At 45.3% G+C, this 13176-nt stretch overlaps 1 protein-coding gene across 1 annotated transcript; it reads right to left on the reverse strand.

Annotated features, from left to right (window-relative positions):
• Positions 1–11601: 11601 nt before the first annotated feature.
• Positions 11602–12861, reverse strand: LOC124149893 (chondroitin proteoglycan 1-like). The gene has a single exon (XM_046521722.2). It carries the CDS (start codon positions 12859–12861, stop codon positions 11602–11604), a length of 1260 nt encoding a protein of 419 aa, XP_046377678.2.
• Between the last annotated feature and the right edge of the window lie 315 nt (positions 12862–13176).

The following is a 13176-nucleotide window of genomic DNA, read 5'->3' on the forward strand; positions in this document are numbered from 1 at the left end:
GAGCCCGTAGCATGGCCGTCGTGACGGGAGGGAAGGAGGCTACGCCGCTCGTGACATTATCCCCTTTCCCCACGTCACTCGATGAGATAAACATGATATTCCACTATACTATCTGTTCATGAAGTGGAATCAGTTACATAACCTGCTACATACAACTGTAGGCATGAAGACAAAGTTAGCCATAGAAAAGGTTATCTTGGTTTTAAACAAATTTCAATGATAAACTGATTATTAAAAAAATACATTGTGAAACAGCAACTCACTTTAGGTGAAGATTGCCGAATATGTAACGGGGTAATACTATGTACAGAAACAGACTTTAGAAACAGTTGACAACTACCGACCATGTAACAAAATATTTGGCATGGTCCAGATGCAGTTGTTTTATTTAATACATGGTTTTCAGTCCTACCTTTGATGAAATATCCCCAAATATTCATATGCAATACGTGCATGCACGTGCGGGTGTTAGGTGCGTCGCACAGGGCTTAGCGGCATTGTTATGTTTCATCGCAACATCGAGCATTGCATCAAAGCATCGCCAATCGCACTGTACACAAAAGCATGTCATCGTATCCAAATTGCGTAGATCGATGCTTATGATGTCAATCACTGGATTGTATGGTCTAGACTCGATTATTTACAGACCGCCATCATATAGCTGGAATATTGCTGAGTGCGGCGTTAAATAGCAAACAAACAAACAAACAAATAAACACAACATCGTCAAGCACATCATACAGCTCATCACAACAAGCATATCATATAGCGCATCACAACATCGTCAAGCACATCGTACAGCGCATCACAACATCGTCAAGCACATCGTACAGCGCACCACAACATCATCAAGCACATCGTACAGCGCATCACAACATCGTCATGAACATCGGAAAATGCATCACAATGTCATCAAGCACACCGTACAGCGCATCACAACATCGTCAAGCACATCGTACAGCGCATCACAACATCGTAAAAGCATATCGTACAGCGCATCACAACATCGTCAAGCACATCATACAGCGCATAACAACATCGTCAAGGATATCGTACAGCGCATCATAACACCGTCAAGCACATCGTACAGCGCATTTCAACATCGCCAAGCACATCGTACAGCGCATCACAACATCGTCATGCACAGCGTAAAGTGCATCACAATGTCATAAAGCACATCGCACAACGCATCACAACATCGTCAAGCACATCGTAAAGGTCATCACAACATCGTCAAGCACATCATACAGCGCAACGCAACATCGGCAAGGACATCATACAGCGCAACACAACATCGTCAAGCACATCATACAGCGCATCACAAAATCATCAAGCACATCATAAAGCTCATCACAGCATCATCAACCACAACATACAATGCATCACAACATCGTCAAGCACATCGTACAGCGCATGGCAACATCGACGAAGGCTAGGATGAAGATGTAAAGCACCCTCTCGGCCATCAGAATCCCTTCCCTTCCATCAGACCCATGTGGTGACTATAGTGCTGAAATAGTTCCGCATCTAGTGAAATGTACTGATGATGCTGGTCTTGGCATCTCATGAGCAGTGTCATGTTGGTTTAAGTCAAATCTCGCTGGGCCCCAACATTGATATATTTCAGTTGTACAGACAGTAGTATCCTTGTCCCTAGTTTGTCGCTACACGGAGTTCGGGGGAGACACAGGGTCCTTGAAAGGATTAAAATCATTATAAAACAAACATATCGATATACCACTTCAATGTATTTTTTCTTTTGATTGACAGGGTGTCACCTTTTCCGTGACTGATAGTGCTTGTTTAATGTCTTGATCCATTTGAGTCTGCAAATATTTGCGTGGCGCCATAGCAGCACGTTTATCAATACTTTCATACATTATTGATTCGCTTTGTTCATTAAAAAAATAGATCAATATGATGACTAAATACCATGTACATATATAGGGACAAACATACCCTGTGTTGTGCTTCAAGTCTCCCTGAAGGTATTCCACCATCACAATACGACAATCATGTTAGTGTAGACCTTTCTCCTTTGTTTATCAGAAATATGTCGATCATAATTGTTAACAATATGCATAACGTATTTTCATAGATACACATACAATCTAATGCCTTTGGGTCTAGAGAGATAAATCAAATTCGTGTGGAATGGCCTGCTGCCAGATCGGGGTCTCCCCACTTGCCCAGCTCCTGTTGTGTGGAGTTACAATACCATTCAGGGACACGGGTGGCCCAGTCGTCTAAGGTGCCACGATCAGGCGTCACTCTGCATCACTCCGGGCTTTCCTCCCACATTAAGCTGGCACGCCGTGATATAACTTGAATAATGTTAAAAGCGGCGTTAAACCCAACTCTCTCACTACAAATCCATTCAGGTGTGGTAATCCCAAAGAACAAAATGTGTATTGTATATTTCGGTACCCATAAGTACACAGTACCAACAGCAAGTAATGGGAATGAGTCTATTGCTGATATAATAGCGACGAGCATGGACGTGTGTGTGTGTGTGTGTGTGTGTGTGTGTGTGTGTGTGTGTACGGCAGAGGAAGACTGACACACGAGAACGGCAGAGGAACACTGACACATCAGTACGGCAGAGAAACAGCTTGATACACTTGAACGGCCGAGGAAGACTGGCACATCAGTACGGCAGAAAAAGACTGACACACGAGAACGGCAGAGGAAGACAGACACACGAAAACAGTAGAGGAAGACTGACACACGAGTACGGCAGAGGAAGACTGACACACGGGTACGGCAGAGAAAGACTGACACACGAGTACGGCAGAGGAAGACTGACACACGAGTACGGCAGAGGAAGACTGACACACGAGTACGGCAGAGGAAGACTGACACACGAGTACGGCAGAGGAAGATTGACACACGAGAACGGCAGAGGAAGACTGACACACGATTACGGCAGAGGAAGACTGACACGAGTACGGCAGAGGAAGACTGACACACGATTACGGCAGAGGAAGATTGACACACGAGTACGGCAGAGGAAGACTGACACACGAGTACGGCAGAGGATGATTGACACACGAGTACGGCAGAGGAAGACTGACACACGAGTACGACAGAGGAAGACTGACACACGAGTACGGCAGAGGAAGATTGACACACGAGTACGGCAGAGAAAGACTGACACACGAGTACGGCAGAGGAAGACTGACACACGAGTACGGCCGAGGAAGACTGACACATCATTACGGCAGAGGAAGACTGACACACGAGTTAGACAGAGGAAGATTGACACACGAGTACGGCAGAGAAAGACTGACACACGAGTACGGCAGAGGAAGACTGACACGAGTACGACAGAGGAAGACTGACACACGATTACGGCAGAGGAAGATTGACACACGAGTACGGCAGAGGAAGACTGACACACGAGTACGGCAGAGGAAGACTGACACACGATTACGGCAGAGGAAGATTGACACACGAGTACGGCAGAGAAAGACTGACACACGAGTACGGCAGAGGAAGACTGACACACGAGTACGGCAGAGGAAGACTGACACATCATTACGGCAGAGGAAGACTGACACACGAGTTAGACAGAGGAAGATTGACACACGAGTACGGCAGAGGAAGATTGACACACGAGTACGGCAGAGAAAGACTGACACACGAGTACGGCAGAGGAAGACTGACACACGAGTACGGCCGAGGAAGACTGACACATCATTACGGCAGAGGAAGACTGACACACGAGTACGGCAGAGGAAGATTGACACACGAGTACGGCAGAGAAAGACTGACACACGAGTACGGCAGAGGAAGACTGACACGAGTACGACAGAGGAAGACTGACACACGATTACGGCAGAGGAAGATTGACACACGAGTACGGCAGAGGATGATTGACACACGAGTACGGCAGAGGAAGATTGACACACGATTACGGCAGATGAAGATTGACACACGAGTACGGCAGAGGAAGATTGACACACGATTACGGCAGAGGAAGATTGACACACGAGTACGGCAGAGGAAGATTGACACACGATTACGGCAGAGGAAGATTGACACACGAGTACGGCAGAGGAAGATTGACACACGATTACGGCAGAGGAAGATTGACACACGAGTACGGCAGAGGAAGATTGACACACGATTACGGCAGAGGAAGATTGACACACGATTACGGCAGAGGAAGACTGACACACGAGTACGGCAGAGGCAGCTTGACTCACCAATCACACGGTCGTACCGATGCGTCTTCAGACTTGAGTAGTCATAAGTGTGAATGATAAAACAAGGAGACACAGTGTGGGGTTAACGCCTGAGTTGGCTAGGTCAGTCCACCCATCCTTCTGAATGTCTTACATGAGGGCCATTACATTCAGCTAGTACCCCACCACCATCAGTTACCGTCAACGTAACACATAATAACATTTTACAAATTTGATATTCTATATTTTTAAGGGGTAAGAAACGTGAGCAGTATTGTGATTCAACATCCTCCACATTTACATCTCACAACGCCTGCTTAATTAACATATTCTACACAAAAGCACAAAAAAGTACATACGTATCGGCATGCGTCTTTTTGCATTTGGTATAACTGGATTTTCCAAGGACTCATTGATTCCGCCTGTTCGACCAGGTTCTTCAGTTGATGAGACAGCTTGCGATTGTATGTATACGCCAGTGTCGAGATGTATGTAATCTTGTCGAGATGTGTGAACACAATTATGTCGAGATGTGTGAACAAGATTATGTCAGGATGTGTGAACAAGATTATGTCGAGATGTGTGAACACAATTATGTCGAGATGTGTGAACATGATTATCTTGAGATGTGTGTACACGATTATGTCGAGATGACTATGTCGAGATGTGTTAACACAATTATGTCGAGATGTGTGAACACGATTATGTCGAGATGTGTGAACACAATTACGTCGAGATGTGTGAACGAGACTATGTCAGGATGTGTGAACAAGATTATGTCGAGATGTGTGAACACGATTATGTCGAGATGTGTGAACACGATTATGTCGAGATGTGTGTACACACTTATATCGAGATGTGTGAACACGATTATGTCGAGATGTGTGTACAAATTTATGTCGAGAGGTGTTTGCAATGTTATGTCGAGATGTGTGTTCCCGGTTGTTTTGAGATGTGTGTTTTCAGATTCTGTTGTACGACAAGCATGGCTTGGGGTGTGTTTGCGAGATATTTGTAGAAGAAATAATACATGTATATGGCTATAGAACAGTGTCCTGCCATGTAACGAGTTTAACGCCGAGCTGAACATTATTCCAGTTATATCACAGCGAGTGAGCTGTGTGGAAAGTGCGAAGTGAAACAGGGCGTAAAGTTTGTTGAACTTTGGTGAAACCCACAATGTTGTGGCGTGTACACTTGAATATGTCTTATTGCCTCTTTCAAGTTGTGTTTACCCGAAGGGCACGTTCACACACACACTCAGTATAGGGTGTACTGATTGACGGTGCAGCCTATCAAAGTGTATACAATTATATCTCCACAGGTAAGATGATCACGTACTGTAGAATGCTGGCACCAGCCACGGCCAAGACAGCGCTTCTCATACAGCCAGCGGTTTATCGAGTCGACAACAGTGCTCAAAGTGGATGTTATTTCACTTTAATAAAGAACTGCAACGAGGCATGCTCAATAACTAACATTCATCCGTTCCTACAATTTCAGGGTTTAACCATGGGGAAAATAGAAGAAAGAAGACCATACCTTGCCTTGGGCTATTTCATCCACAGGGCAATGACTCCAGCTGGAAACAGACGCTGAATTCAATATCTCAAACAAAAACGAGTTCTATGATAATTCGATGAAATTGAAGTTTCACTTTCTAGCATGCGAGTTGAAAGCATATTTTGAGTTTTATGTCTTTGGAATTGCGGGCAAGCCGCAAGGTATTAAAGTCGTACAATATTGGATAACCTCACTCAACTGGAGAAAATAGCTTGCTTTGAAGTGGAGATGAATCGCTAGATACAGAATGTATTTTGGACAGATGTAATGTGCTTCACGTTAAACCTACGGGCTGTAAATGATGTTATTGTGATTTAAGATTACTCCGTGGAAGAAACCCAACTTTGTTTAAATATAAAGTGTAGAAAGGTACCAGGGATTTAACATCTCCGTGTAATGCACTGCACAATCGGCGGCACTGTACCAATAATTCACGCTTACGCACAAGAATAGCAGAAATTGGAAAATTTAATCTCTGATACTGTGAACAATGGTATAGAAACTCGACGGCGTCGCACCAAAATGATGACGTCATGATATACTATTAGTCAGTGTTCACATGATTATTTGGTAGATATGAAACTGTTGTCTGGTAGGGCCAAGACATACTTGTATTAAGCGCGGCCCTGTATGTGTCGTTAACGTGATCTGCAAATAGGTATCGGCTATGGCAAGTTTATAAAGCTTGATATACAGTCATTTTGCTTTGTTCACTATCCTAAGACTCTCTGGTCAAGAACAAAGTATTAATGCACAAGTTACATGACGTCACTTGTAAATATTAGTGAGTGAGTGAGTTGGGTTAAACGCCGCTTTTAACAGTATTCCAGTTATATCGATGCGTGTCAGCTTAATGTGGGAGGAAAGCCCGAAGTGATGCAGGTCTCAGACGTTTACCACTTCGGTGAACCCACGAGCACGGGCATGGTGCTGACAAACCTAGAAATATAATTGGGGCGAACCGGGATTCGAACCCACAATCCTAGGTTTCTTGCGTGCCCAAGGGACGCAACTCTGCACAGCGAATCGCGGTGCCTCAGACGACTGGGCCACCCGTGCCCCCTGTAAATATTAGAATTCCTCCATGAAAGTTATTATGATAATGATCGTAGCTCGACATGCGTATTGTATAATTGTTCCATGTCCACGGGTCTGTCAGATGCGTATGGAACCGGTCATGTTTCAGGTGCCATTAACTCATCACAGCACTCGTTTGAGGATTGGAAACGAAGGGTGGCACACGTTGTAATGGAGCTTGGGTGTAGGCTGTTCTGCAGCCTGGTTCCCTGGGTATGCTGCGCTGGCGCTACACTGAGTGTAGCGCCAGCGCAGCATACCCAGGGAACCAGGCTGGCTGTTCTTTTGAAGACATGGCATTTCAACAGATGTATCAATACACTGGTCATCTTGTGCGATACACAGAGAAAACAATACACCAGTCCTTTTCAAGTAACACTTTTACCATACGGGTACATATTTTATTATATCTAACCGCGTTTCGTCAACTGATTTTGAGCGAGAGTTGCTTGACGCCACACCAGCAGCCAGACAGCGATACTAACGGAAACTCGTATGGTATTTGTATTCAAATGTAATTATCAACTGTTTTCCTTCGTTAAAGAGACCAAATCCAACAGAGCATGATCGTCGCTATATGCCCAAACATTAGTATTGCTAACTTTGTTGCGACGCATGCGCATTAATAAAGTGTGCCAGCCATTGTGAGTCAAACAGAACAGCAGAAAGGCTCAGCATCCTCATCTTTATAAATCTTCAACTGGTGGTAATTGGCCACGGGTGGCCCAGTATCGATTGATTGTGACATGATGGAAATCACATATTAATAGAGAATCAACGTTTGCCTCGCTTGCCAATATCTCGGGCCAGTGAAACGAACAGAAATGCCTTCAAATACATTATGGGGGTGTTCGTGAAAGGTCCGAAAAGTCCGGCGTTGAATGCGTCACCCGTTCCAGATGGAACCGGATGCGAATGGTGCTGTGACGTGAATGCGGAGCATGGATGACAAATGTTGTGGCCTGGAGTGAGTGAGTGAGTATGGTTTTACGCCGCTTTTAGCAATATTCCACCAATATCACGGCGGGGGACACCAAAAATGGGCTTCACACATTGTACCCATGTCGGGAATCGAACCCGGGTCTTCGGCGTGACGAGCGAACGCTTTAACCACTAGGCTACCCGACCGCCCTTGTGGCCTGGAAAACTTAGCGAATCTTATCTGTCACCAGTTGCATGAAAGCTTCAATTAGAATAATCTTTTTACCAAGCTACTGACGCATTGTGAAGATATCTTTCAGGAAATAAGGGAGCACCGCTGCATTAGTAATAGCCTAAAATGCGCCGCATTTCGATGTGCAGAGTTGCGTCCCTTAAGCACCCCAGAAAGCTATGACTGTGGGTTCGAATCTCGGTTCGTCCCGAATGTTTCTAGGTTTGTCAGCACCATACCCGTGCTCGTGAGTTTTGACCAAAGCGGTAAACGTCTGAGACCTGCATCACATCGGGCTTTCCTCCCACATTAAGCTGACAGGCCGTGATATAACTGGACTACTGTTCAACGCGGCGTTAAACCCACCTCACTCACTCATCCTTCAGTCAGTCGCTTGCATCGTCCACTCGTTTCCTGTATGTTTCTACTGAGGTCAAGGTCAAGGTCACCATCAAAGCACAAACACATTACCGTGACTGACACAACGTTTCACCTGGAGATTATGATTGTCTTCATGTCGGATGTTTTGGGCTCACAATCTAAAGCCAGGTATATTTGCACGGAGTTTTCGCATGATTTGCACATGAAATATTCAGTTGGAGTGATCACCCAGGAACAGTTCTCGAAGTAGTCCAAACACATGCTCACTAAGGCAACAGTCGCGATAAGCAAGTAAATCTTGATCGATAGCTTTCCAATATCCTAACTGGTTTGATTTTCTCGATGCTTTTTTTTCAAGAAATCAAATTGTAAGTCGCTTGTGGTCGGGTGCATCACGATTATTGACCCGACTTGAGACCTCCATCTATCAGTGGTCTGTATGTCCACGGCAAATGGGTGCATCACGATTATAGACCCCGACTGTATACCTCCATCTATCAGTAGTCTGTATGTCCACGGCAAATGGGTGTATCACGATTATAGACCCCGACTGGAGACCTCCATCTATCAGTGGTCTGTATGTCCACGGCAAATGGGTGTATCACGATTATAGACCCCGACTGCATACCTCCATCTATCAGTGGTCTGTATGTCCACGGCAAATGGGTGCATCACGATTATAGACCCTGACTGGAGACCTCAATCTATCAGTAGTCTGTATGTCCACAGCAAATGGGTGCATCACGATTATAGACCTTGACTGTATACCTCCATCTATCAGTGGTCTGTATGTCCACGGCAAATGGGTGCTAGGATTATTGACCCCGACTGTATACCTCCATCTTTCAGTAGTCTGTATGTCCACAGCAGATTGGTGCTAGGATTATTGACCCCGACTGTATACCTCCATCTATCAGTAGTCTGTATGTCCACAGCAAATGGGTGCTAGGATTATTGACCCCGACTGTATACCTCCATCTATCAGTAGTCTGTATGTCCACAGCAAATGGGTGCATCACGATTGTAGACCCCGACTGGAGACCCCCATCTGTCAGTAGTCTGTATGTCCACGGCAAATGGGTGCATCACGATTATAGACCCCGACTGGAGACCTCAATCTATCAGTGGTCTCTATGTCCACAGCAAATGGGTGTTTCACGAAGGTCTGAATCTGTCCTCAAGAAGAACCACGCCACCTACAGTCGTCGCAATCTCTTAAAGCGCCCGTAAAATTCTCCTCACAGTATCCGTACCAATGGGATCTGACACAGGTCGCGCACAACAGACTTTATGTCTGTAAGGAAGTACATACGTCTGTCATGCCGGCAGAACAAGACTACCCTGTTTCATAATATTACTTTATAGGAGTTTAACCTGTGAAGCAGATTAAATTATTTTCTTGCAAATAAGTTGATTGTTATTAGAACTTTTATCAACACTGATATTTGCCAACTACTTTTTTTCTCAAATGGATGTTTTTAAAACCTTGGCTTCAGTCTTCCAAGCTGCACTTGCTTAAAACTTAACGAAGGCACTGCGTGAGTGCAGACTCTCGTGTGTTTCCTCGATGTTGTCATAATGCAAATGAATGCGTTCCAGACTATGTCTGTTTGAAGCCCTGCCTTTTTGTGTGAAACCGAGAGAGTGAGTGAGTGAGTGGGTAGGTGGTTGAGTGGGTTTGACTGAGTAAGTGAGTAAGTGAATGAGTGAGAGAGTGAGTGAGTGGGTTTGAGAGAGTGAGTGAGTGAGTGGGTTTGAGTGAGTGGGTTTGAGTGAGTGAGTGAGTGGGTGAGTGAGTGGGTTTGAGTTTTTATTCCAGAATGATTAAGGCGACGGGTACCACAGAGTGGGTTTGAGAGAGTGAATGAGTGAGTGGGTTTGAGAGAGTGAGTTAGTGAGTGGGTGGGTGGGTTTGAGTTTTAATTCCAGAATGATTAAGGCGATGGGTACCACAGAGTGGGTAAAACACATGTCACCAGTATGGAGATTCGAATCCAGCTCATCACTTTGACCAGGTATCGCTTTAACTGCAATTTAACCTTCCCTTGGATTATGATAACGCGGAATGTCGACATATATTTCTGACACAAGATGAGCCGTAGATATAGCAAATATCCCGTTGGAAGAATTTTTCTGGACCACAGCACAAATTGTCACCATGTTTTTATAGATACAAGGAAACCCGTTCATCCGGACGGTGTCGTTTCCAGTGACATCGTACGAATAATCAATTTCCGTATTAGTTATGGTTTAGGATAATGTCCCTTTAATTCGACACTGCGTTGCCAAAATAAGCGCCAGAAATATGAGGGTCCCAGATTTACGTCGTCCGGACTAATTAAATGTCTCTGTTTGTTTGTTTGTTTAAAGCCGCATTCGGCAATATTCCAGCTATATGACGGCGGCCTGTAAATAATCGAGTCTGGACCAGACAATCCGATGATTGACATGATGAGCATCGATTCACGAAACTGGGATACGATGACAAGTCAGCGAGCCCGACCACCCGATCCCGTTTGTCGCCTCTTACGACAAGCATAGTCGCCTGTTACGGCAAGCATTGGTTGCTGAAGACATATTCTACCCCGGATCTTCACGGGTGGAGTGTCATATAGTACGTTAAACTGAATTATTCGAAAATCCTACTATTGCCTCAGCGAGGTAAGGGTAATTGTGTGCGCTTTTCGACTCATTTGACTATTTCAATGTTTTTATGATGATTTTATATAAGACATCAACAGCCGTGTCCCTCTGTGTCTCCGCTGCATCTAGTCTGGACTAAAGCATTGTGGGACGTCCATGCTCGAGCTGTACTGAAAGAATAGTCCATGATGTGTCTCATGCTATCCTCCTGATAGGCAGTTCTCGATATGTGGACAGTACAGGACTTCATCTCTTACAGGGACAACTTGTTCTTATTATTTACTAAATCTAGAAATGATTTAAACTAATGATTATTGCCTTGGAGACTTGTGCCAGTTAAGACGTCTACCAACAACACCACCAGTTGAACCGGGCCGTGAAATATGACGTCATTCATAGATCACGTGACCCAAGTACGGAAAGAATGTATCGTTAAATATCCCAAGCACAACACAAGCTGTGCACAGTACCAACGCCCGCGGCCTTCAGGAGGAAATACTGTTTTTTAAACTTCTTTTGAAAATTTGATTAAACACTGGAAACATTTCCGCAAGGTTCGAAAAAAACTGAAGCCGATATCAGATTACTGTCAAAATGCTAACGGAAGCTGACGGCAACATGTCCGCCATCTCGTGACGGTGTTTCCAATGTGTCAAACACAATGAAGGGGGAATGCTGACGATATAAGTAACCTGGCGGGATCCTAGTGCGTCCTCCAGCTACTGATACTGCTGCTACTGCTGCTACTGTTGCTACAGCTGCTACTGTTGTTACGTCTGCTACTGTTGCTACGACGGCTACTGTTGCTACGTCTGCTACTGTTGTTACGTCTGCTACTGTTGTTACGTCTGCTACTGTTGCTACGACGGCTACTGTTGCTACGTCTACTACTGTTGCTACGTCTGCTACTGTTGTTACGTCTGCTACTGTTGTTACGTCTGCTACTGTTGCTACGACGGCTACTGTTGCTACGTCTACTACTGTTGCTACGTCTGCTACTGCTTCTACGACGGCTACTGTTGCTACGTCTGCTACTGTTGCTACGTCTGCTACTGTTGCCACGACTGCTACTGATGCAACGACTGCTTCTGTTGCTACTGCTGCTACATCTGCCCCTGCTGCTACTGCTCTGACGACTGCTACTTCTGCTACGACTGCTACTGCTGCTGCTGCTACAACTGTTGTTGTTGCTACGACTGTAACTGCTGCTACGTCTGCTACTGTTGCTACGTCTGCTACTGTTGCTACGTCTCGTAGTGTTGCTACGACGGCTACTGTTGCTACGTCTGCTACTGTTGCTACGTCTGCTACTGCTTCTACGACGGCTACTGTTGTTACGACGGCTACTGTTGCTACGTCTGCTACTGTCGCTACGTCTGCTACCGTTGCTACGACGGCTACTGTTGCTACGTCTGCTACTGTTGCTACGTCTGCTACTGCTGCTACGACGGCTACTGTTGCTACGTCTGCTACTGCTGCTACGACGGCTACTGTTGCTACGTCTGCTACTGTTGCTACGACTGCTACTGTTGCCACGACTGCTACTGATGCAACGACTGCTTCTGTTACTACTGCTGCTACATCTGCCCCTGCTGCTACTGCTCTAACGACTGCTACTTCTGCTACGACTGCTGCTGCTGCTACAACTGTTGCTGTTGCTACGACTGCTACTGTTGCTACGACTGTTACTGCTGCTACGACTGCAACTGTTGCTGTGGCTGCTACTGTTGCTATGGCTACTAGTGCTCCTGCTGCTCCAACTGCTACTGTCGCTATGGCTGCTACTGTTGCTATGACTGCTACTGCTACTATTGTTACTGCTGCTACTCTTGCCCCTGCTAAGTTATTGCACGGCATTAAAGTATAAAGATTATCGGGAATTTAATCACTTCCGATTTCTGGTTATTTGTAACTCAACTGACAGGTAAAGTGTGTGACTTGTCAAATGATTTGATAGTTGAATGTATGTTATGTTGATTGTTGAGTATATAGTTATCAGTTACGGTTATACATTTGACTGTGACTTGTGGTCACAAACATGACCGTGTCATGGTGATACAGGGTAACGTGCCAGGTACTTGCACCAACAGCCACGCCCAGCATCCCCCGCCCCCGTCACTCCGGACACATTCATCAAGTGTCCGCCCTTTACAAGCACACCCGTTATTGTTT

The sequence above is a fragment of the Haliotis rufescens genome, unplaced genomic scaffold (assembly GCF_023055435.1).
Source record: "Haliotis rufescens isolate VD_foot unplaced genomic scaffold, xgHalRufe1.0.p SCAF_4, whole genome shotgun sequence".
Taxonomy (NCBI): domain Eukaryota; kingdom Metazoa; phylum Mollusca; class Gastropoda; order Lepetellida; family Haliotidae; genus Haliotis; species Haliotis rufescens.

What these genes read in the sequence shown, in the direction of transcription:
- LOC124149893 (XM_046521722.2), bottom strand. Translation starts at nt 12,861, where the DNA reads ATGCCGTGCAATAACTTAGCAGGGGCAAGAGTAGCAGCAGTAACAATA.